General features: G+C 42.9%; 4 protein-coding genes across 4 annotated transcripts; 1 reads left to right on the forward strand and 3 right to left on the reverse strand.

Annotated features, from left to right (window-relative positions):
* Positions 1-821: 821 nt before the first annotated feature.
* gatd3l (glutamine amidotransferase class 1 domain containing 3, like) lies at positions 822-3,678 on the reverse strand. Its single transcript, XM_072387012.1, has 7 exons — positions 3,562-3,678; positions 3,427-3,479; positions 3,229-3,342; positions 2,961-3,092; positions 2,745-2,837; positions 1,071-1,236; positions 822-956 (listed from the first exon to the last, which is right to left on the reverse strand). The coding sequence occupies exons 1-7, from the start codon at positions 3,676-3,678 to the stop codon at positions 822-824; spliced, it is 810 nt and encodes a 269-aa protein (XP_072243113.1).
* A 526-nt stretch (positions 3,679-4,204) lies between these two features.
* On the reverse strand, positions 4,205-6,725 carry tmem127 (transmembrane protein 127). The gene is made up of 3 exons (XM_072388268.1): positions 5,961-6,725; positions 5,707-5,871; positions 4,205-5,602 (listed from the first exon to the last, which is right to left on the reverse strand). Exons 1-3 carry the CDS (start codon positions 6,196-6,198, stop codon positions 5,292-5,294), a joined length of 714 nt encoding a protein of 237 aa, XP_072244369.1. The 5' UTR covers positions 6,199-6,725; the 3' UTR covers positions 4,205-5,291.
* A 236-nt stretch (positions 6,726-6,961) lies between these two features.
* Positions 6,962-9,529, forward strand: ciao1 (cytosolic iron-sulfur assembly component 1). The gene is made up of 7 exons (XM_072388267.1): positions 6,962-7,375; positions 7,838-7,986; positions 8,084-8,195; positions 8,308-8,396; positions 8,478-8,679; positions 8,764-8,833; positions 9,036-9,529. The coding sequence occupies exons 1-7, from the start codon at positions 7,237-7,239 to the stop codon at positions 9,268-9,270; spliced, it is 996 nt and encodes a 331-aa protein (XP_072244368.1). The 5' UTR covers positions 6,962-7,236; the 3' UTR covers positions 9,271-9,529.
* A 1-nt stretch (position 9,530) lies between these two features.
* snrnp200 (small nuclear ribonucleoprotein 200 (U5)) lies at positions 9,531-22,868 on the reverse strand. The gene is made up of 44 exons (XM_072388266.1): positions 22,593-22,868; positions 22,193-22,356; positions 21,413-21,584; positions 21,121-21,313; positions 20,937-20,992; positions 20,693-20,791; positions 20,427-20,579; positions 20,231-20,330; positions 20,006-20,142; positions 19,842-19,919; positions 18,670-18,843; positions 18,310-18,447; positions 18,059-18,214; positions 17,782-17,952; positions 17,513-17,706; positions 17,281-17,404; positions 16,957-17,106; positions 16,624-16,866; positions 16,353-16,541; positions 16,056-16,253; positions 15,804-15,956; positions 15,641-15,721; positions 15,386-15,469; positions 15,161-15,267; positions 14,961-15,079; positions 14,724-14,878; positions 14,451-14,640; positions 14,190-14,363; positions 13,882-14,042; positions 13,517-13,744; positions 13,226-13,417; positions 12,934-13,112; positions 12,682-12,833; positions 12,484-12,592; positions 12,274-12,382; positions 11,996-12,185; positions 11,746-11,910; positions 11,525-11,646; positions 11,265-11,408; positions 10,920-11,096; positions 10,659-10,819; positions 10,424-10,505; positions 10,237-10,329; positions 9,531-10,158 (listed from the first exon to the last, which is right to left on the reverse strand). The coding sequence occupies exons 1-44, from the start codon at positions 22,635-22,637 to the stop codon at positions 10,009-10,011; spliced, it is 6,411 nt and encodes a 2,136-aa protein (XP_072244367.1). The 5' UTR covers positions 22,638-22,868; the 3' UTR covers positions 9,531-10,008.
* Between the last annotated feature and the right edge of the window lie 1,041 nt (positions 22,869-23,909).

Below are 23,909 nucleotides of genomic sequence, written 5' to 3' on the forward strand. Positions count from 1 at the left end.
AGCATATTTCAACCATCCATCATTGGCCAATTGTAATGTTCTTGCCTCTTTTCTATGACTGGACTCTCTTTATGTACTCTTGGAAGTTGAGAAAAAAGTGAAGAGGATGTTTTTAGTTTAGATTTCTGTAAAGATAAAGAAAATACTAGTGCTCACAAACTCTTGAGCACCACTGGAAATGCTAACCTGAGCATGTGACAGCATGACAATGCTGGAACATGAATGTATATGAATTTCTCCTCCCTTATTACCACAGCCTCTTCTTCAGAGGATAAGATGAATTAATGTCTTACAACAGTCAACAGCTCTCGTCTTTATTTTAGGTATTTAACTTCTCAATAACCTGTTGTTGTTTTTTATGAGATTTAGAGAACAATACTTTGATTTTCCGTGCGTCCATCTAAAAGGCGTAGATCCTCTGTAAGTCAGCCTTCTGTCTTGAGACACAATCACTATTTTTCCCATCCTGTTGTGATGAACTGTTTTAGTACTTTAACTGTTCAAAAGCTGTAACAAAAAAGAAAAACTGGGGCAAATATTTTTTCCAGTCATTATCAATCATTTTTGTCTTCAGCTGATAGACAGAAAGCCCAGAGGCTTCTGAAAAGAAATCTCATAGTTAATTTATCTTTCCTACTACATGTGACATATATCAGGCTTCACTATAATAATGACGGGACATGAATTGCACTTAAGACATTTGCTCTTTAATTGGAGCATTTCTATTCGAAAGATTGTTTATTATTCTAAGATTTATTTAAAGATTTCATTGTAATACAGGCGTGATCTTTGCATGTCGATATCAACACTAGAATCACCCCTCACTTGGTTGACAAACGCATGACATGTTTGACCATATTTCCGATACCATCAAAGATGTAGTGATAGTGATAGTCTGTCTCCCACATGAAGGATGGAGTGCTAACAACTTTGTTCTTCTCATCCACATAGGCTTCGTGAAAGGAAGGGTTAAGGCCAAACAGTAGCTAATAGCAGATAAACTGTGAAATGAACACATTGCAGATGCTTTAACTCACATTTATAGTAAACAGAGACCTCTGAAAGGATATATATGGCTCGCGGCCGTTGTGGCGAGCACCCATGGCCTTCACAGCCTGCACCATGCTAGTGTGAGGCCAGCTTCCCCAGCGGGTGCTGTCATCCCGCTCATAGCCCATGGTCACTTCGATGTTGGGCAGCACACGGCAGGCCAGCACAGGAGCCATGCTGGCCAGTCTGAAAGAGAAGCAGGATATCAGTTTTTAATTCATTCAAGCTTAACAGGCGAGACGGTTCAGGGTATAAGAATTATTCTGATTAGGAAAGGTGAGATTCAAACCTGGAAAAAAAAGAGTCTTATGCCTTATTCTAGAGGGATCCTAATTCTAACGAGAGATGGTCAGCGGTAGATCGGTCTCAGCATGGACACATACAACTTCAGAAAAGATAACGACAGCCTTTTGTGTATGCGCAAGGGTTTGTGCTGATGTTTGGTTTCTCTTCAAGAACTCATGTATACAAATGACCAGTCCAGTTGATTCGATGTGCAGGTTTGTGGGAAAGTTTGTGCTTCAGCACAAGGAATTCAACCATCCATGATCTAATAAAACTTCTCAATAAGAAATTCCTTGTAATTTCATTATCAAAAAAGTAATTAAAGTCAATTAATAATAATGATAAAAGAAAAAGAAAAGCAGCCTCACTGGCTTGAACTCTTTCCAGGGATGAAGGGGAAAGGTAAGGATTACTCTACTTTGGATGAAGGGAAGAGGTCAATGTGCCATTTAACCCTCTGTTGTCATGTTGACCTCTGCTTCACCTCTTCCTCCTCAGCTTCCAGCTTCACTCTTTAATTCCTGTAATCCCACATCTCCTACAACCTGGAATCTTCCATTCTTCGCCGTGCACCTACTGTCCTCTTACCTGACCTTGACACAAGTCCACACGGCGGCCGCTCATCTATCCCACCCGGATCAGTCATTTTGTGCCAGATCGCATTATGTTGGAGTATTTGTGTTGGAGCCTTTGTTTTGTCCGGCCTGCTTTATAGGATTTGCCCGGAACAGCTGCTTTCTCGTCGTCCAATGTGAGCTTAAAACAGTAAAGACTATTTGTATTGCACCTGCCTTTCCTGCTGCCTGCTGCAGTCAGTGAGGGCCAATATGATGACTCTGGCCACCACACAACTTCTTAAAGCGATTCACACAACAAATGATTTTTTTCTGGCAGTCCACAAAGCACTTTTCTAACAAACCATTTGATTTCCCTGAGGTGAAATGCCAATCCCTGTGTTTCCCACACGTAAACAAATAGGGTTATGAGAGCTTCAGGCTTTCTTAAGCAGGAATAAGTCTTGGTAATTGACTTAACAAACTTCAGGGGTAAAATATGTGGTGAAAGTTGAGTAAAATTTTTCCGAAAACAAGCAAAGATAAGATCATATTAATGCTAACTAAAAACAGGCAATGCAAGATTTTCTATTAAAAATCTTCAACATGGATGCCATATGTTTTTTCTTTGTTCTGTTGACTTCTTACAGCTTCTCCAGTCTCCTAATTCTACTACAGGCATCGTTTAAGTCTCTTATGTTTATCTGGTTTAACATATTCTAAATATATGAGTGATCTATGACAGTCTGTTTGGTCTCATGCTTGGGTGAAAAATATCAAATTTCTTAGTGAGAGTTAAGTACTTCCAGCTGACTTCAGTAAAGATAGTCTGAGCAGTGGCTGAATGATACATACCCAATGGGCTTACGTGAGCGGTGGAAGTCTTTAAGCACCCTCTCCACATCATTATGCAGCTTGCAATCTTTGCCATCTTTCACAAAAGAGGACCTAAAGAGTCAAGATTTAGAAACTTGTATTAATCCTAAATCTTTCCTTATAACACCTTGTTTCTCATTTCACTCTGCTTTGCACAGTCTCAATGTGACTGCTTCATATTTAAACATTCCTCACAGATTCTTGGTGATTCCATGGCCTCCAGGAAAGATGACAGCATCAAAGCTGTTGACATCCAGGATGGACAGGTCCTGCATTTGCATCTTTCCCTGGCCGTGACTGAAGCGAGCCGACTCCGTCATCACGTTCCTGTTTAATGGCCAGATATAATCAGAAATACTACCTTGTGGAGTGAGTCAAGTCAGATGTCTAATCATGCTAAGTTAAATCAGTCACAGATTACATCTTATCACCCTAATCAGTGTGAAGGAGTATGGGTTCGTACCGGTTCTCACCAGAGGCGGGTTGTTTTTTCATGTGGTCCATCACGTGCATCTGCTGTTGATTTGGAGCAAACATCTGAAAGCGAGCACCGTTCTGGCTCAGGTGGTACATGGTGCTGAAGTCAAGAGCTGTCAGTTATTATCTCTATCTACTATCTTTTTGAGAAATAATGCAAAATTTCAAATATCCTGATACTCACTACACCCCCTCGTGGATGTCAGTTCCATCCCACCATCCACATCCTGAGAAAACCTGGGATACAACAACTCACAAGTCACAATGCCCACGCTGACCAATTCTTTTCACTGATCACATATTGATCTTTTTAACTTACCACTGCAATATTGGTGTTCCCCCAGTTGCCATAGTCACCCTGGTGAACAAAGCAGACAGGCTGGCGAGAAAGAACAGCCAGGGTTTGTTTTGACAGCAAGGTCCTTGATGCCTGCATGATTTGGCTTTGATTTCAACGATTTGTCCCAGAGCTCGTAAAGACTTAAGTTAGTCCTGATATTGGTCTCACTGAGACTGTCCGTATATATACCATCACAGTGCAGCCAAATGACGTTACCACGTAAGCTCCATTGTCTTTTCACACCTCGACTTATTCCCTTCCTGGACACCCTTCCCTATTAATAACTTCTTAATTCATCTGACTAACTTAAGTCATTAACCTTTGGGCACCCCAGCTTCAATCAATATTCTAACCCATATAGAATTTGGCTTGATAGAGTAGACTGATGAAGAGACAGTGAGCAACACTTTTATACAGACACAGTGACAAACATGCCCTTTAAAGTCCATTAGGTTGTAAGGCTCTTATTCTCTGTAATGCCATGTCGCGTCTAGACGGTGAACCCAGAAATACCCAGCGCAGATGGAAAAGTCACCATTAGATCGCACTTAGTGAAAGACAATTAACAACTAGTGAAGATGGGAGGCAATGTCAGGTTACAGATGAACAGTGGGAGGCTAAATATGGCATTTATTTTATTGTGACCACTTTATGTATAAACAATCACTATTTACATAACAGGGATGAAAGTACAGTGAATTTGAGGAACAAAAAGCAGAAAACCGTATCAACAGAACAATTTACAACTAACTAGAATCGCCCAATCAGTCCAAAAATCAAGCCTAAGCTGGAACCTAATGTGGGATGTTCACATAAGATTCTGGCCAAATCTTAAAAATTTGCACAAAAAAGTCATACATGGAAAACACATACTGAAGTTTTCACAAATGGTAATCACAATGATGGTTCTTTTAAGAGAAAAAAATCTATTACAATAGCTTTTGCTGTGAGGTTTGTTGCTAAACATCGTTCTTCCCTTCTCTGCAGCTGTCTGCCCTCAACACACGTCGTGTTCCGTTTCAAAAACACCACAAAGACCTGTCACACATTTTTCTTGTTATTTCAAGTACATAGGTGTGCAGAGGAGTAACTGAAAGATGCCCACAAAGAAAAAGAAGAATGGAGAAAAAAAGACAGCACATACAATAAATAAGGTCAATTTGTTACTTATATAAAATAAATGTCTAAAACAATCTTATCAGTGTACATGTATGTCTGAATTTATGGTCTAGCTAGAAAATAAAAATCATACACATGGCAAGCACATCAAATTAAAATCACAAAACTGTTTAACAAAGCCCCATCCAAGTCCAATCACGGCAATCTGCTCACAGAACTGATTCTAGAGTAGCAGAGATCAGGCTGTGGCTGCCTCATCAATTTCTTGAGTCGAGCCCTCTTTAAGCACTCCTTGCAGTTTAGTTTTCTTTACATGTACGGACCAGATCCTAAAAGCCATTTACATGCAAATCGCTAACCAATTCAGTGGTGAAAGTAAGAGTCATCTCCTAAATATCTGTCACCACTAAAGAGAGCTTTCATGCACCCAAGCACCGTCATTCATAGAATCTGTGTACTAACTGTGCACACACTGTGTTCATTGCCGAGAGTATTTGCAAAGATATCCATTTGATAAAGAGTGTGGTTTGCACATCAAGCAACTAGCTGTGCTGAGAGAGAAAAGCATGAGCAAGGCCAGTCTGTTGGCATTAGGGCGTGTAGGCGGGTGGTGGCTGAAACTGATTGGCAATGTCATAATCAGCAGGAAAAGTCTCGCTGCTGTCCTCCATCTCTGAGAGCAGCTCTAAAGCCTGTTCTTCCTCCTCTGTGGGGTAGTGGCGCAGGAGGTTTGCAGCTGTGGCGAGGATAGATGCTCCGCCCGCACCTGCCACCAGGTAGAAGCTGATGGCAAAAGTGACATATATGAGGGAGCCGTGGTACTTCTTGTGTTGCTGCTGTAGTGACAAGATCAGCTCCGAGGCCCAGTAGCAAAAGCCTATGACTGTGGCACACTGTAACACTGAGTGAAAATAGAGAAAATAATTAAGACAAGATAGAACTTTATTCATCCCGCAACAAGAACATTCCAAACACGTCTACTATAAATATCTCACTCATCAGTACCTGTGAGTATATGTGCAAAAGCATATCTGCGTGTGATCTTTAGGGCAGGGTGCTTGGGTCCGAACACATCCAACAGGAAAGCAGTCAGACTGCACAGGATTCCGAGGAAACAGAAAGCAGCTATAACCCTGAGCAGCAGGATAGTCTGCGGGTTCACACAGTTATCTGCGGATACAGTGACATCACACAACATTACAAGACAGCCCCCAGCTTAATCTCTACTACAGGTTGAAAAGGGTTTGTACTGTCCTTACCATCCAAAAGCTTGGGATCAATGTATCCCAAGACATCTGCCACCCCCAGCTCTTGCTTCGGACAGGCGCCTCCGTGAACACGGAGCCAGGCTGGCTCAGCTAGAGCCGTGCAAAGCGCGGTGATGGACAGCGCTCCGGGAAGAGCCGACACCAGGCTCCGCTCCGGTTGCTTGGGCAGTGAAGTGCCCGCTCTCCTCCTCCGGCCTCCAGGGACAGTAGAACCCGGTGGGGCGTACATGGCAATCAGATCTCCTTGCCTTCTGCTGAGGTGATGGTCTGTATTTGTCACTCTAATCACAGCTCTACGTTTGTAAATTTGGGACCAGACAACTCACAGACACAATAAAACCCGTTAGCCAGTACAGCTAAGGCTACCTTTAAATTAAACAAATGACAACAGTCCAGTTGCTTTGTTCGTTGAGCTATCCAATATTTCCGAACAAAAATCAGCTGCTGGATAAAAACAGTATGACTTTCTAACGAGCACACAATGAACAGATGGCTTTCAGGCCTGTTAGCTCTGTTGTTAGCCCGATAAGCTAATTCACAGTGAACGCCAAATGTCGCCAATACTTATGAAAAAATAACTTACTACAAGCTAACTATAAAATGTTTAACTTATCAGCTAAATTGGCTAATTACACTAATAAAAAAGACTGGTGATTTGGTACAGAAAAACAAACACAAAACAAAACAAAAGACAGCTTACGCTGGTTTCCTCTGAAATATTGACTTCCTGTTCGCATCACTCTTCTTCGTGACTTCAAAAGAAGTAACAATCACTACTCCCACCTACAGGTGACTCACTATAAAACAGTCAGACGATAGCATGTGTTATTCTACCTCACATGATTAACCATACTTTTTTTCTTACTGTCATTTAGTGCCATTAAACAGCAAACGTGTGTTGTTGTTTGTAAGAAAAAAAAGGATACATATACAGGTAAGTGTTACAAGCCTATTGTTCAGTGTGTAGAGCAAGTCCGTTGTAAGAGGAAGGACGAGAACCCACAATGCAACGCGTACAGTCTGATCAGCAAAGATGGCGGCATTTCCGATATGGATGTTTCTGTGAACTTTCATACTTTGGTCTTTGGTGCAAAAACATTCATCCTATTTGAAAATTTATTTTAATACCAACCAATAACAGTCGTTTAATCGGCGCTGACTTGGGGAAGCTGTTACAGTCCACATTGGTATTTCCTGCCTAAGTTCTCAGTTACCTGAAAACCAGAGTTGACGGCGCAGCTGAGGCAAAATTATTACCGTCTCAGCAATGAAGGAGTGTTTGACCCTGGTTCAGAGACTCAGCGCACATCCGGACTCTCGGTGCTGGTTCGTTAGTTGGAGCCCAAATGGGTCGCTGCTGGCCTCATGTGGGGGCGATAAGGCCATCCGGATATGGGGACGCGAGGGTGAGCAGTCGACAAAATTAACTGATGACAACCTTTTTCTAACTCTCTGTGTAATCTTCTCATAATTTTCTAAAATGACCATGTTAATGTGGTTTGATCTCCAGCCCTGTGTACTACCTGATGGTTGGTGTTCTTATAAAAGTAAACAACGTGAAAGTTTCAACCAGAAAAGATAATTTAGACTCATTTGGAACACTTTTGCATTCGAACAATTACCTTTAATTAACTGTATCACGATTAAAGAAAGTTTTCTAAACATTTAAAAAAAAAAAAGTGAAAGTGGAGCATGCTGTTGTGAAATTATTGTCAGTGGTCACAGTTCATGTATCCAGTATGGAAGGTTTCTCAGATATCTGTAAATGCCTCTATTCCTCTAAGTTAAATGAAAGGGATACTTCAGTGTGAATAAATCATAGCGTAATTATTAACTTGACAGCCCTCTTGACACTCTCTGGTTTTTAGGTGACTCTTGGATGTGTAAGAGCGTGCTTCAGGATGGACACCAGCGCACTGTGAGGAAAGTGGCGTGGTCTCCTTGTGGGAATTACCTGGCCTCTGCCAGCTTTGATGCAACCACATGCATCTGGAAAAAGAAGGATGATGACTTTGAGGTACCATGAGATTTTTTCTTTTTTTGTAGGGTTCAGTCGGTGATTTAACTAACCTTGCGTTGGTTCATTTTACCCAGACTCTTGACTTGTCTTTTAGAGTTTGACTGTGCTGGAAGGACATGAAAACGAGGTCAAATGTGTGACTTGGGCCCCTACGGGGAATCTGCTGGCAACGTGTAGCCGAGACAAGAGCGTCTGGGTCTGGGAAGGTTTGTGCTAACCTGCAGTGTCACTACATCAGAGGCATGGCATAAATATATTATAATGTTACAATTCTCAGTCAGTGTATGAACACAATCTCTGTCCCTTCATGTTTCACAGTGGATGAAGAAGACGAGTATGAGTGTGTTACAGTTGTGAATTCTCACACACAAGATGTGAAGCATGTTGTGTGGCACCCAAACCAAGAGGTAGGCCAAACTGAGTGGACCTGGATGATTATTCAGTCCGGTGCACCATCGAACCATATACTTAACCATGTGTTTCCACAGCTCTTGGCTTCAGCCAGCTACGACAACAACATTTGCATTTACAAGGAAGAGGATGACGACTGGGAGTGCCGAGCAACCTTACAAGGACACACATCCACGGTCTGGAGTTTGTGTTTTGACGCTACTGGTCAGAGGATGGCCTCCTGCAGTGACGATCGCACCGTGAAGATATGGAAAGAGTTTCCCACTGAAAGCAGTCAGGGTGAGTTGTCAGCCACACCTGTATCTTTGCAATAAATCACGAGGGACAAACTAAAATGTTTTTTCCACTCTGCTTGTGTAAAAGGTGACTTATCATGGAAGTGTGTTTGCACACTGTCTGGGTATCATGGACGCACTGTGTACGATGTTGCCTGGTAAGATTTAACACATTTTCATATAATGTATTGTTCCAGTGCACTCCGATGACAATTGCTGGTATCTGTGGATCCTCAAGGGCTTTATGGATAATGTCATATTTACAAAAGATATGATTTACATAAAGTGCATCATTTTTTCGGTCTGAAAGCACTTGAATATTTCTCATCTTTGATAAAAAAACGATCCGTCTTTGCTCAGGTGCAGACTAACTGGCGCCCTTGCAACTGCCTGTGGCGATGATGCAGTCAGAGTGTTCAAGGAGGATCTGACAGCCCACCCAGACGAGCCAGTGTTCTCGCTGGCGGCTCAGGTGACTAAAGCTCACAGCCAAGACGTCAACTGTGTGGCCTGGAGTCCAAAGGAGGCCGGACTCCTGGCCACCTGCAGTGACGATGGAGAAATTGCCATTTGGAGGTTCCAAGAAGAGGCCTGAGTCAACTTTCAATGCAGTTTCATTTTTGTTAATTTTAAGTTACATTGAGAACACGGCCTTGCAGGCACCCCATCGCTGTCCTTAGCTAATCTGATAGCTCGGTTTCATTCTGCTCAATATAAAAGTATGTTTATGTTAATTTCATGTCAATTTTTGTGATGACAATACAGCTGCCATGCATCTTGTGCTTTTTGAGTCTATGTCTTGGAAATGAATACATTAAGAATGAAGTATGTTTATATAAATAACTATAAAACAACTTAAGAATTTATGTGGTTTCTTTTTATTGAAAAAAAACAACTTCAAAATAGTTCTCCATTGAGCTTACAACACAAATCTGGACTGAAACTGAATCAGCACTTATGTTTAAGAGCAGGTCAGCTTCAGAGGTGTTTTAAGAACTCAAAACTGACAGAAAATCAAGCACAGTCTTACACTTAAGAGCTTAAAATAAAAATTCAGTAGCTGTAGTTAAATCCAACATTGAGCAGGGTGTCACGTATCTGTAATCTGTGCTTATATTAATGGTATCATGTACACTTTAAAATCTGGACTGGTATTCAATCAGGTGATTTCAACTAAAACAACTACTGACTAAAATGACACTAACACTTTAGAAAGATGATCAGACCGAAAGCCAAAACAAGTCAGGTTCAATATCTACAGGAGGAAAAAAAAACCCACCGATCCCCTTTTATTAAACAAAAAGGTTGGAGTATGCAGTAATAACATTGCTGCTTAGTCTGAGTCACTTTCTCCATCACTGTCAGCCTCCTTTACATCTGCGCTGAACTTGTACTCCTGGTCACAACCCATGTATGCGTCGCTCATGAAGTACAGGGTGTAGTTGTGAATGCCCATCGCTGGGGCAACAAAGTCGAGCTTGACCTGCAGAGGAGGGACGTAACATTACAACTGGTGCTTTGAAGAGAATATGGGTCTGAATGTTTGCAGAGATATACTCACCTTGGCTTTCTGCTGAAGAGTCAGCCTCTTGATAGAGATGAGGCTGTTTGACTTGGGGTCTCCGATCACCACCCACCAGCCCTCTTCACGTTTCTGAAACCGAGTTGAATATTTACAGTTAGTGTCAGTTGCTACATGCCAAAGGAAGAAATGGACTCTTTGAGGTGCAGAAAGTGATGGAACTAACCTGGGGGAAGAGTGGTGCAATGACAGGACCGGTCACCTCTTCCTCTCGTTCCAGCTGAACCTGAACCAGAACTGGACTGCCGCTGTGAAGAAACACCAAAGCAGATATGCAATGTTATCCACAGGGCTGTTGATAGGTGTTATTATTCAGAACACTGACACTAATTTACAAAAAACATCTTTTTTTCTAGTTGTTATTTACAGCAAACAGTGCTGCAGCCAGAGGACACACATACCTCTTGATGTTGTCCTTTTCTGCCACTTCGTACGACAGCTCGATGTTGGGGTAGCGGTTACAGAAGCGAGCCACATCGGCCATCTGGGCGTCTGAGAGCTGCAGCAGAGCACTTCTGTCTTCGTCCTCCATTTCCATTATGTCAAAGATACTCTCCACACCCTGAAATAAAGAGCACGGATAACGTGATCAATCTTTATTGGGACATGTTCAATTGCGTTAGTACTGCAGAAAGTTTCAGACATTTCAGAACAACTCTTACCTTATCTGTGCAGCGCTTGATGTGCTCCGAGGTGAAGAAGGGCAGCTGTTTTAGGTAGGAGTCCTTGGACCACATGGCCTGAGTGACCATCTGGGCGAGCTCCATAGCAGCCAGTGCAGGACTCAGCCAGCCATTACTGGACAGCACATCGACGCAGGCCTGGATCAGACGGATGGCCTAAAAAAAAAAAAAAAAACGCACATCAAATACATCAAATCCAGAAATTTAACTATTTTCGGATTCTGCTTACACTCATAACTGGAACATGTGAATTAGCTTCTGTCAAATACATAAACATGTGCAACCCCGCCTTACCTAAAAAAAAAGAGAGTCCACAATCTTTACCTTGCTCAGGATCTCTTCTGTGTCTGACTGGAGTTCAGCACTCAGCTGCATCCGGGAGAGATGAGATTGCAGCAGCAGGTTTGTCTTCACGTGGGGATCATTGAACTTAGGGTTGTTTAGTTTGTGGGGCACTTTCTGCGCCAGCTGAAAGAAAATTAAGTCAACAACATTCATTATTTATGTAAACGCCAGTTCAAGACCCATTCATGTGATAAAAGATGGTCGGTTAACTTTTGACTCCTCCAGTGAGATCCATTTACCTGTCTGAGAAGTGCATCCTCGTGGTGCCTGATGGGAATGTGCTTATACTCGGCAGCATTGGAGATGATCTCGATTAGCCCACGGATCTTCGTCTTGGCATTCAGGGACATGCTGAACAACTCTGTTCAGAACAAAAACGAAGCATCACAGTGAGGAATGACATTAAATAAAAGAATGGTTTTATGGCAAGCATGGCAGTCAGGCAAGTGTAGTCACAAACCGATGGTGGTGTAGTTGATGTAGTAGTAGGCGGCGATCATGCCCAAATTGAGCGGCGCTACATCCATTTCATCCTCGATGCTGATGCATTTGGACTGCTCCAGGTCGTGTAATGTGTTTTCAACCAGCTCAGAAAGGTGATCCGACAGGTGACGATGGGACATGCCTGAGAGGATGAGAGGCCACAGCGCATAAAACCCAACATCTGCGAGCCGTTGTCTACACTCCGTCCTTTAAAGGAGGTTACTCACCTTGCAGGTTGTAGTAGTTTGGGTTCTGCGTCATACGGCGGTAGAGGAACGTCCATGTCAGGTAGTCCACAGCGTCCTGCTTGTTCTCCACCGTCTTGGTGACAATCTCAGCGTTGAAGTGGTCATGGAGACAGTGATCCAAGTGAGACTCCACTGGCAGTGGCTCATACAGGAACTTCTTGAAGAAGTCCTTTAAAGAAAAAACAGATTCACTGTTCAGTTTGCCCTACATTGCTGTTCAGTCACTGCTTTGAGACAGAAACAACACATTTGTCTACCTTCTTTGAGCCCTGACACATGATGACACAGCGTCCCTCATCGTCTAGCATGGGTCTGTTTGCCTTGCCCACCATCTGCAGCACATCGTATATGGGATAGTCCACGTATCTGAGAAAAAGAGATAAAATTAGGTCACCAACACAATGCATATCAAATATTGCTGTAAACACTTTTCATACAACTGAGAGTTCAATTTGTGAGAGGCTTACGCGTGGATTTTTCCATTATAGTACTGCGTGTCCATGACAATGACAAGGTGTGCAGAGATGTTGATGCCCCAGCAGAGCGAACGTGAAGACACCACCACTTGAACAGCACCTGTACTCAAATCAACAGAAAACATTTTGTAGAATCCTGTCCTGAACCTCCAAGCTGTACCAAAAGTAAAGAGCAGGAGTGACTCATACCCGAGTTGAAGAGCTGCTCCACTATCCTGCGTTCAATTGCGGACAGGCCCTCGTGCAGGTAGCCCACGCCATTGGCCAGAGTCTCTTTTAGAGTTGGATCATTTAGTTTCTCCAGGAATGGAGCCAGATCTTTCTCAGTGCAATGCAAGAACCTACAGAGAGAGACACTCTTTATCACAATCATCAATCAAAAAAAAATCACCACCGTATGATAGATTGTCTACGGATACGAGTCTCATGGCAGTGACTGACCTCTGAGGAACCACATCGGCAGCACAGAAAGTGAGGATGTCGATGGCAGTGAGGCGAGTCTGTCTGCGGGATGGGACGAACACTACTGCTGGCTTGGAGGGAGAATGCTTCATGATGGCGTGATAAACCGGCTTAGCCATGGACAGCAGGCGAGTCTGAGTATGACTTACATTGAAACCCTACAGAAAAGAAAAGTTCACAGCAAATCAGGAACCTGACAGACATGTTGGCCTTCTTGGCTTTCAGCGACTTTGTGAACGAAGCTTTGAAGACTCGCACAGGGTTAACAGACCTGGATGTGCAGCTCCAGAGGCACAGGCCTGACATTGGGGTGGAAGTTGAACGTGGCCGTGGTGCTGCAGCCCAGCCAGTGGGCTACGTCTTTGGCATTGGACAAAGATGAGCTGAGTGCCACAATGCGAATGGGACGCTCAATTTGGGACGAGATGTATCTCATCCTGGAGCAGATGACCTCCAACACAGGCTAATGAAACAAAGGAAATGACATTAGCATGATATAAACACCGGACATTTATCGCACAAAATTGCTGCAACACAGCATCAAGTAGTACTGAGTTCTTACTCCATTTTCTCCACCAATGAGGTGTGTCTCGTCAACAATGAAAAGGCTGACATTCTGGACGTTCTTCCTCTGTTTCCAGCGACGAGACAGGATGTCCCATTTGTCAGGGGTACTGACAATGATGTCTCCTTTTCCCAAGAGCTTCAGGTCTGTGCTGGTCTCCCCCGTCAGCAGCACCACCTTTTTGTTCAGGACATCCTGGAACTTCTGGTGCCAATCAACAAACACCTGAAAGACAATATAAATCATACTCCATAATGCATTTTCACCCCATGCAAATTTGTAAGATAGAAACTTTGCTTACGTATGCTTTCTAATATCATGATGTAACTGTAATGGATGCTAGTTGGGAGGCAGTCTCATACCTGCTCAGCCAGCGCTTCCATCGGGGTGATGTAGACGCAGCGACCTTCTGCGTTGTGCAGCAACATTCTCAGAATGGCAAACTCTGCACAGATGGTCTTTCCACTGCCGGTGGGAGCTCCCACAAACACATTATCATCACTGTTGTATACAGCATTAAAGACTGCGATAGAAAAAAAAATGAAGAAGAACACAAAGAGAAATGAGTGAGCATCTGAGAACCCAAAGAAAGTAAAACTGTAAATATCCACGGGGAGGTCTAATGTTTACGTGGTGGACATGTGCGAGGAGTACAGATTGTATTGTGTACCTTGTGTCTGAATGGGGTTGAAGAAGGGGAACTTGTTTTGGTAGAGAGCCTCGAAGGCAGAGTTCCTGAGAGCAGTGACTGGCAGCGGCTGCAGGTCCAGCAGCTCAGTGGGTGGGGGGTACTTTTCTGGTAAAATGAGATGACGGAAGGATACTGGCAGCTGAGTCTCACAGGCTGAGAGAAAAAAGAAACAAAGCGGTTAGTTGAGGCGCTCCCAAGGACAGCATGAGAATTCTGCAACACTTCAGTCGAGCTGCTTACAGAGCCATCGGTCTGAGACCACACGGATGAAATACTGCGGCGGTAGAGGCTCGAACACGGGGACAAAGAATGTCACAAGATGCTCGTCCTGGGCGTACTTGGCTTTAAGGAGGAAGTACTCGTGGTGGAGGATGACCTCACTGTCCACATCTTCGATCAGGATCCAGAAAGCTTCAGATGACCCGTGGATCTAAGAGGGAAGAAAAGAGCATAAGGAAGCGTGGAAACAGCGAGAGATTCGGGCAGAACAACATCATGTGTCTAACCACTGACCTTGTCATCCCACTGGAAGTCAGGTGTGATGGTGAGCTCCACTTTGAGCGTGGAACGAGTGATTGGCTGTATATGAACAGCCAGATCCAGTCTGGGGAACTGGTGGACGTATTTGTGAATGGTCTTTCCCATCTTTGGCATTCGGATCAGCTCACCTGAACAATGACGCATATGAAAGGTTTCTCACAACTCTGAAGGGAGAGGAAATACATCAGCAAACAAAGGGAGAAAACTCACCAATCTCATTGTGGTTGAGATCGTAGAGACGCTCGAAGGGGAAGTTTTTCTTCTCAATCTTCTTGATCACTTCCTCTGGCAGCTTCCTGAACTGCCGCAGAGGAGACATCGACTGCCACCTGTGGCCAATGTGGACACAAACTATTAGCAGTCTGCCTTGACATAGGAAGCTGTTTATTTAGGTTGGAAAACACACTTACATTCTCTTATCAATCATCTTGCAGAGATTCATGGTCTTGTCTGTGAGTTGAGCCCAGCCCCGGTTTAGCACAATCTCAAATATGGCCCTCATCAGACGCCCAGCACTCTGAAGGGAGAAAAACAAATCTCTCAAATACAGATACCCATGTTCAGCAATATAATGCTGTGACAGTATACTGAGGAAAACACATGAAAGCCTAAAAACTAATAGAGTCTGGCTGTACCTGTGTGACATAGACCATGTCGGCCATCAGAGCAAAGCCCTCCAGTTTGAGCTGAGAGATGTATGCCTGGAGCAGCACATTAATCTGAAATGAGAACACAAAGCAAACAAAGTATTATTCACAGCAATTTGTCAAATGGTTTTTACACACATCAAACAGTCTAAAATCCACTAAATGAAACACGACCTTGATTAGGTCTCATAGAGAATCTTAACACAACTTTTACAGCCACGATAATTTGGCTGTGTGTCTTACCTTCGCACTAGGCTCCTCGATGCTTTCCTTCACAGGAATTGGAACTCTTTCCAGTAGCTTCTGAAGCTCCAGTTTCTCCTCCTAAAACACAAAACTTTGTGTTATCGTTTTAAATCGACAGGTTTTAAGGTTTTGTGGTGGAGTTTGTCTGGAGTCAGCAAACCTCTCTGACGGTGATGTTCCTGAACTCTGAGGAGAGCGAAAAGACTCGGAAGAGTTCGATCTCACTGAGAGTGGGTTTCAGCAGCTGGTTGTAGGTCTGAATGGAGTCATGAGTGATGTAGAAATGACTGGCAATGCGCCCCAGGTCTGTAACCTTCAGGTAACGAGACAAAGAAAAAAATCGTCAGGTCCAACTCATTATGAATTTACAATTGCTAGAATCACAACATATGCTCAGCACAGCTGTGGATACCTGGAAGCTGCCGGTCCTCTTGTCATATTTGACGAGGCTGTTCTTGTCCAGGACATTGGCTGCTGTGTGCACAAGGTCCATCCTGCGCCTCTCCAGCAGAGGGTCGGAATTCCGGTCATCGTGAGAGACTCCGTACAAGGTGGGGTTGCGGAGCATGCGCACATACAAGTAAGTGTAGCCAAGCCAGTTTACAGCATCCTGCAACAATGACAAAAATATAATTAAATAACATTTTTAATTCAATTAACGGGGGTCCATTTTCTTTCATCTGCCTGTACACGCCTGTTACTAACTGACCTTTACAGTCTGCACGTTGCCCAGTACAATCTCTGCATTGAGCATGTCGGGCAGCTTGCACACCATCTGACTCTCTATGGGCAGCTGCTGGTTGAGCAGGGACAGATAATACTGCAGCTCTCCGTGGGACGTGATCAGGATTCCCTCTCCTTTGGTGTCATACTGGGGACGGCCAGCTCGACCAAGCATCTGAAATAAGTCATGATTGATTTCAGTTGCTGCTGTCAGTGGGTGTTCAAAAGACAGAGGACTTCATTGTTGGAACAAAGACCTGTAAGATGTCCAAGGCTCCCAGCTCAGTCCATCTGCCTTTCTCTGGGCTGTAGACTTGGGTCCCTTTGATGATGACAGTATGTGCTGGCAAGTTGACACCCCAAGCCAGAGTGGCTGTAGACACCAGAACTTGGATATGTCGATCAGCAAACAAATCCTCCACCAGCGTACGGTCGACTCTGGTCATACCAGCATGGTGGATGGCGAAGCCGTAAGGAAGCAGATCCTTCAGCTCAAGGTTCTAAAGGAGGGAGTTCAATCTGTCACTCTGATCAAGAGCTCAATACTGAAAACCTTTTCTTAAAGGTTCTGGTTCATGACATTTTCTTACCTTGCACTGCTCTGCCTCAGTTCTCAACACTTCAGTGGATGCCGAACCCTCTCTGAGGAAAAGGCCCAGAGTGTCCTTCTCCAAACACATGTCTCTTATGGCCCTTGCAGTCTTTCCTGTCTCCTTCCTGGAGTGAACAAATACCAGCACCTACGGGAAGCAAGTGAACGAGAAAAGTTTTGCAAACTTGGATGCAGTGCTGTAAATTAGTGCTCTGTCAACAAATGGTGTAGAGAGACTACATTTGCAGCAGCAGGATGTTAAGTAATTAAAGATCAAAATGTGCTCCTCATAGGAAATATGGGTTAGTCAGACAGTGCCCACCTGGTTCTTTCCAGCATGCTCCATTATCTTTTCATAGACAATCTCGTTCATGATTTGGAAGCGCTTGATGGCCTTCTTCTCTGTGATGCCAACGTATGTCTGCTCCAGGGGCACAGGACGGAAGCTACGGGCAAAACAAAACATTACAGTAACCGAAATAATAATGTGAACAGTCAAGACAGGTTTCTGGGACTCCAGCGATGACTTTTTGACAATTCTCCCAACAACATACCTGTTGTCAAAGTAGAAGAGTCCCTTTGCAGGATCTACCCGCAGACAGGTAGCTACATCTTCATAGTTGGGCAGTGTAGCACTGAGGCCCAGCAGACGCACGTCCTCCTGGGTCAGCTCAACATTACGGATGGTTCTCGCCACCAGAGCTTCCAGCACAGGCCCACGGTCATCATGCAGCAGGTGGATCTCATCCTGTACAACATTTACTCAGTTACCCTGAAAGTTTTATCATATTAATATCGTCATGTGCTCTGGGACAAAACTTACGATGATAATGAGGCGCACAAGCTGGGTGTAGGTACGCTCGCCACCTTTCCGAGTGATGATGTCCCATTTCTCGGGGGTGCAAACGATGATTTGAGTGGCGTTGATCTCCTCTTTACAGAGCTGGTGGTCTCCTGTCAGCTCAGACACTGTGATGCCATAACTTGCCAGTCTCTGATAAAAGATAATCAAATACATCATTTGTAGATCTGCACCATCCAAACTTGTAAATGTCTTCGAAGTATCCAAAAAAAAAAGCTCATATGGAGAAAAGGCGTACCTTGCTAAAACTTCCCACCATCTCCTGTACGAGTGAGCGCATTGGTGCAATGTAGATGATTTTAAAGTCATCCACGTTGATTGTCCCATCAAGATTTATGTGCTTTCCAATTTCTCTCAGCATTGCCATCAGGGCAACATTGGTCTTACCAGCTCCCTGTGTGCATAACAAATACCCACATTAAATGTGAGAATACACGTGAGGACTGAACTGTTGCAGTGCTTTTAGCTTTATAAAAAAAGTTTGCTCACCGTAGGCGCACACACAAGCAGGTTTTCATCAGTTTCCATGGCTGTCTTAAACAGCTTGCTCTGGATGCGATTCAGAGTTTTGAACCCTTCAAATCCAGCCTGGGCGTACTTGGGCAACTTATCAATAGCAACAAGGACCTGTTGACACACCAATATGCTGAATGTAGGACATGAACAAACTGAGAGCGACAATAAAATCCTATAAAACTAGACAAAACTAATACAGACTAAGAATTAACAAAAATAGACATAAAGACCATAAAGACAACAATAAATCAATAAATGGACAGGAGTAAAAGACAAAAAAACTAAATCAAAGTAGAACACAGAATGCAATCATGAGAGACACAACCAACAAACCTCATCGTCAGAAAATGGTTTGGGTTTCAGTGCAGGCACATGAACTTCTTCATAACCTTTGCGCTGTTTGCGAAAAGAGCCGTCTGGCAGCTGGCAACGTTTGTTGGCCATGAAATGGCTGCCCTGAGTGAAGGCCAAGTCATCAAGATCCAGAAGCTGTCGAGGCATCATCGACTGTAAAATGACAAGAATGGATGTTATAAACAACAACTTGAGTACATACATGCACTTATAACACCCCCATTTACACTGGTCAAACCCCTCTAACATGAGTGCAATTAGAAAAGTGTTTAATCGGCATTCAGAAATGACCCTTCAGTAGAGTTGAGGTTTTTTTTGGCCACAGTTCAGCTCAGCACTGATACAAACGCAACACTCAGGTGCATGTGATCATTTTCACTGAGGATGGTTTGGTCAGGGCTGCGAGAATGTCTACTGCTCACTTTTTCTTTTCAGAGATACATGTTTGGTGACTGGAATAGGATGGCTAGTGGAAGTAATCAGTAGCTATAAATGCTGTTAAGCACTGCATTGGATAATTATTATTCAGTGATCTATGTTAAGACAGATCTTAAATAACTCGCTGATCTTCCCTAACTGCAAAACAGCTGGCAGCTCACTCTCAGTCCTGCTGTGTGGGGCTGACGACTGCACTCCACTCAAAATGAATAAACTAGCTTAACTATTGACAAAGCCATGTTTTTCAGAAACTGCTGTCTACCACAGATTGCTGGTTGAAAGGCTGTATAGGATAAGCAAACAGTGCTACTCCACAAAGACTTGTAGACCAAATCTATACGGATATCAATCTATGTCGATCCATCACACGATTTGTTTAAAGAAAAAAAGAAAAAAAATGCATCAACATTTGTAAAAAGAGTGACAGGCCTGCCCATATGATACAAATATGAGTTAGTTAGTTTTTGGACTGGTTCTAAAAAGGCTACACTGGAACCCCCAGAACACCGAAGTTAAAAACACTACAAATGACAAAGTGACGGTGTTTATGTTTTTTTTTTTTAAACGTTTGGAGAGAGAAAAAAGACATTTAAACGCGCCAATTTCAATACAGCAAAAGCATTACACTGCAAGACAATAAAGGCAGTGATTGTGAATGCATGACATATAGACATGATGCGTGATGTGAGGTTTAACATTGTGATGTTATTTACCTCTCCATGGTCAACGTCCATTGCTTCCAAGTCATCAACACGGGACTTCCTCACCCTTTCCCTGCGAGATCGCTCTTCCTAAAAACAAAAATAAAAGATATGACAACACAGAACAACCCCTTTATGCGATGTGTTCACATAATCTTGCAGACAACATATCGTACTCTAATAATGTCCTCCTTCTCTGTCTCTTGGAGTTGATAGAGAATCTTTGACAGTTCCTGATCAGACTCCATCTTGCTTATGACCCGCTCCTTTTCTGCTTCACTCTGAGCGCTTGCCAGCATAGTGCAATACTGAACTGTTGGTCAGAAGGGAAAAAATTAACATCTTCAAAAAGCATAGGATAAAACAATCTGACACCGTCTTACTCAATGAGACTGACTTACTCATGCGACGGTGCTGACGGAGGATTTTAATGAAATCAAAGGTGTTGAAGCCCAACAGCAACACCAGCTGGTTCTCACATTCTCTGTCATCGCTGGCAGTCTGTGGAACAACAAAAAGATGAGAGGCGGAAAAAAAAAATAAAAATTTCATCCACTGCAGACCAACCAAGGCAAGTTGATATACTTGACAATATACCTTGAGGATTTCTAAGACTTCATCAGCCTTTTTTTGTGAGACAATGGCATCATCGTAGAAACGGCTGAGCTGACGCTGGAGCCAAAAGGCATCAATGTCACGAGGGTGCAAATCTTTTTTCTTCACCGTCATCACATCCCCCGTTTCACCGAGCTATATCAAGAGTATCTTATTATTAGAATTTTTGTTCTAAAAAACATTAATAAATAAAGCATTCTGTTACATTGCTCAGAGAGAGCCAATAATGATGCAGGTGTTTTCCTTACATTGGTCGAAAGCGTGGATTTCACAACTGCCTCCTCTCCTTCACTGTCTTCATCCGAATGGTCATCTCTCACTTCGCCAAACATGTCTTCATCCCCTTCCTATAGAACAAGAAAAGAATAATAAGTGACACAACTGAAGTGGCTCTAGCATCTTTATCTGCGTTTTTAAAGCTTTGAACGTTTAAGCTCTAAATTTGCAGTAACTTAAATCCAGAGCATCCACGAGAGCTAATAAAACCCTCACCTCCTCATCAGATTCAAACTGCACGTTGACACCATACGTTTCATCAATGTTGTCATCTGTGGATAAATAACGTAACGCAGAGTCACATTAACGTCTCCATAAAAACTTACAAGTAACAAAAGAGAGTCAAACAAATACACTTGTATGTACATACAAAGATATCCTTCGTTATATGGTTGCTTACCCATGTTCTGTAAATCCTTGTCTCCTCCATAATCTGTAATCTTCTTTCCCAGATTGACCAAGACATGGTAACGCGTGTCATCAGAAGGTCCAAGAAGCTGCTCGACTTCACGTCGCCTTTCTTTATCCCTCATTTTGTCATTCTTTAGCACTGCTAACACTTCATCAGCTGCTCCACACAGAATGTCACGAGGCTGCACATGAAAACAGAGTGAGGCGACACGTCTGCTGTTGGTCCATGATCCACAATACAAATGACATTTTCAATAACAGCTGTTGTAGCATTTGCTCACCTGATCTCCCAAAGCAGCATGGATGAAGCTTAGCAGCACTTCATAGGTCTCTCTGGTTTCTTTGGTTTTAGGCTTGTACACAATGCCCACCATTTCATCGATGCCTTCAGACAGGAGGGTAAAGCCTTTCATTTTGTTGATATCGTGCCTGTCCTCATCTCTTTTTCGTCTCCTGTTTAGACAGTACCAGAGAAAATTAACTAGATGCGGGAAATGTACACCCTGGAATAATACTTTGTTGCTGATACCAAAACAATCACATGGTGTTTGTATTGACCATATGATAGTGGCGGGTGTAAAGCACTTGCGCTGCTGGATTTGAGGGGACATGTGGTGAAATGCCGTCTGATAAATGGTATAAATGATAGATGGTGTGCAAACTCTGCCAACTTGGCACGACTCTCTTAGAGCTAGAGTTTAAATGTTGTCAACCTAGAGTTAACAAATCGTGAATTTACGAGCCTCATGAACAAATCAAAACAATAAACCACAGTAGAGAAATAGGGCACAGCAGTGGCAAAAGATATAGGGAAAAAAAAGAGATAAAAATACAGCATTTCTGTTTCATCCAAATGTGAATGAAAGCATTCTGACAATTTTACAAGTTTATGGTAAGCAATTAACAATTAACTGCCATCAGGTAACAGTAAACTCAAAGTTACGCAGACTGACAAAAACGTAATAATTCACCGCTGGATATTTCGTGCTAAGCAATCGACAAACTATGAAAAATTAAACCTGTTAAACTTAAGAAACACAAAAGTTGTAAGCTGCACTGACTTGTCTCGTCTCTCCTCCAGCCTCTGGGGTTTGGTCCTCTGAGACTTGTCACCCATCTTGGTCCCCTCAAGCTTCCCCACCAGCGACAGTACCTCTCCGGTGGGTTCATCTCTCCGTGTACGGTCGATAAGAGAGCGATCAGCTTGCAACACCAAGTTTGAGTTCTACCAACCCAATAAAAAGTTTAAAAAACACATAAATAAAATAAGAACAACAAAATCAGTACAGCACGATGTGCCGCTACAACTAGCTAACCGCTAATTAGCGGCTATGCTAGCAGGGCAACTGGATAAACAAACGTCATACTTCTTAAATGAATAACTAAACATGGTATAAATTACCGAGACAGATAATATAGCGGTGTTCATAGACTCACATCCACACATAAAATACTACTCACCGCTTTGTACTCATACTGCAGGCTACGAGCAGTTACATCCGCCATGGTGCGACTTTTCTTTCGTGTTTGACCGCACTTTAAGAAACAGCCCGGAGACTCTAAATGTCCACAGAGTTAAGTTCACTCTGCCTTTTTACTGAAACGCTGTGCGCATCGATAAGATTTTTAGACTTTGGACATAAGTCTTTCCAAAATCTCTCTGAATTACATACAAGAAAACGCGTTTCCCATACGTAACAATACAGTCGCTAACACGAGCGCACAGGAAGCTGCACCAGACTTCCTCTTCCGGTGTCAATTCATGCGTAAGAAACGTAAGAAAACAAGCAGCGCCACCTGGAGTTTTGTTGATGTTATCCTAGCACGTTGTATGATATTCAGGAATCAGGTTTTGAACAAGAGACTCCATCTCTCAATCTATCCACCCATTTTCTATAGCCACTTAATCCAACTCAGGGTCGCGGGGGTTGGAGCCTGCTCCCAGGAGAGGTTGAACAAGAGAATGATGGGTAAATTATTATGCACATAAAATCACATAAATGATTCAGCATTAGCATGAAATAATACCAGTATGTATTCCTGGAAAAATATTTCTTTCCTTGTTCTGCTGAGTTAATTCGTTTTTGCATCTGTAAACTGATTAAGCTATTTTCAATGGCAATGGATTTGTTTTAATTTCTGTTTTCCACATTTACCTGTATCATGGCAGTGAGACTGTACCTACCCATGAATCTGACAGCATTCTTTTCATAACAATCATACAGTCCATTAAACCAACAACTCAATACCATAGCGTATACTGATATATAATACTGTATACAGGTACTATGAAACATTACACTATGGAACAAATAGTGTGCATGGAACGGCACATGTTACATGAAATACCTACATTGTGTATGATATAACATTTAGTGTAGAAATGAATAAAGAAAGAAAGACAAGCAACCACAGCAAGAAAATACAGTTTAGTTTAGTACACTCCTGTTTTTACCAACTAAGGAATATTGCCAAAATTAAGCCTGTTGTATCCCTCATGGAGATGGAAATGATCATCAATGCTTTTGTTTCATTTTGTCTGGATTACTCTGTAATTCCAGTATTTGCATTCCTGAGCATTTCATTTCTGCACCTCCAACAATTGGTCCATCTTTAAGGTCCCACATAAGACCGGTCTTGATTGCTTTACATTGGGGGTTAGGGTTCTGGTTCTGGTTCAGAATCCAGTTTAGGAGTCTTGTTTTTAGAATTCAGAACTGTGCATGGTCAAGCCCCTGTTCATTTTTTAGACTTACTGAAGCCCAACGACAATAGGAT

This window comes from Leuresthes tenuis, unplaced genomic scaffold, assembly GCF_036924035.1.
Source record: "Leuresthes tenuis unplaced genomic scaffold, fLeuTen1.0.hap1 SCAF_6, whole genome shotgun sequence".
Taxonomy (NCBI): domain Eukaryota; kingdom Metazoa; phylum Chordata; class Actinopteri; order Atheriniformes; family Atherinopsidae; genus Leuresthes; species Leuresthes tenuis.

Coding starts and splice junctions, on each gene's coding strand:
- ciao1 (XM_072388267.1), top strand. CDS start 7,237: ATGAAGGAGTGTTTGACCCTGGTTCAGAGACTCAGCGCACATCCGGAC. Junction 8,680..8,763: donor TCCCACTGAAAGCAGTCAGG/GTGAGTTGTCAG, acceptor CTTGTGTAAAAG/GTGACTTATCATGGAAGTGT. Junction 8,834..9,035: donor ACTGTGTACGATGTTGCCTG/GTAAGATTTAAC, acceptor GTCTTTGCTCAG/GTGCAGACTAACTGGCGCCC.
- snrnp200 (XM_072388266.1), bottom strand. CDS start 22,637: ATGGCGGATGTAACTGCTCGTAGCCTGCAGTATGAGTACAAAGCG. Junction 14,364..14,450: donor GGTCTCAGACCGATGGCTCT/GTAAGCAGCTCG, acceptor TTTTTCTCTCAG/CCTGTGAGACTCAGCTGCCA. Junction 11,911..11,995: donor AAACTACTACAACCTGCAAG/GTGAGTAACCTC, acceptor TCATCCTCTCAG/GCATGTCCCATCGTCACCTG.
- tmem127 (XM_072388268.1), bottom strand. CDS start 6,198: ATGTACGCCCCACCGGGTTCTACTGTCCCTGGAGGCCGGAGGAGGAGA. Junction 5,872..5,960: donor TGATCCCAAGCTTTTGGATG/GTAAGGACAGTA, acceptor CTGTATCCGCAG/ATAACTGTGTGAACCCGCAG. Junction 5,603..5,706: donor TTTTGCACATATACTCACAG/GTACTGATGAGT, acceptor ATTTTCACTCAG/TGTTACAGTGTGCCACAGTC.
- gatd3l (XM_072387012.1), bottom strand. CDS start 3,678: ATGCAGGCATCAAGGACCTTGCTGTCAAAACAAACCCTGGCTGTTCTT. Junction 3,093..3,228: donor CCCGCCTCTGGTGAGAACCG/GTACGAACCCAT, acceptor GCCATTAAACAG/GAACGTGATGACGGAGTCGG. Junction 1,237..2,744: donor CGCTCACGTAAGCCCATTGG/GTATGTATCATT, acceptor CTTCTCTTTCAG/ACTGGCCAGCATGGCTCCTG.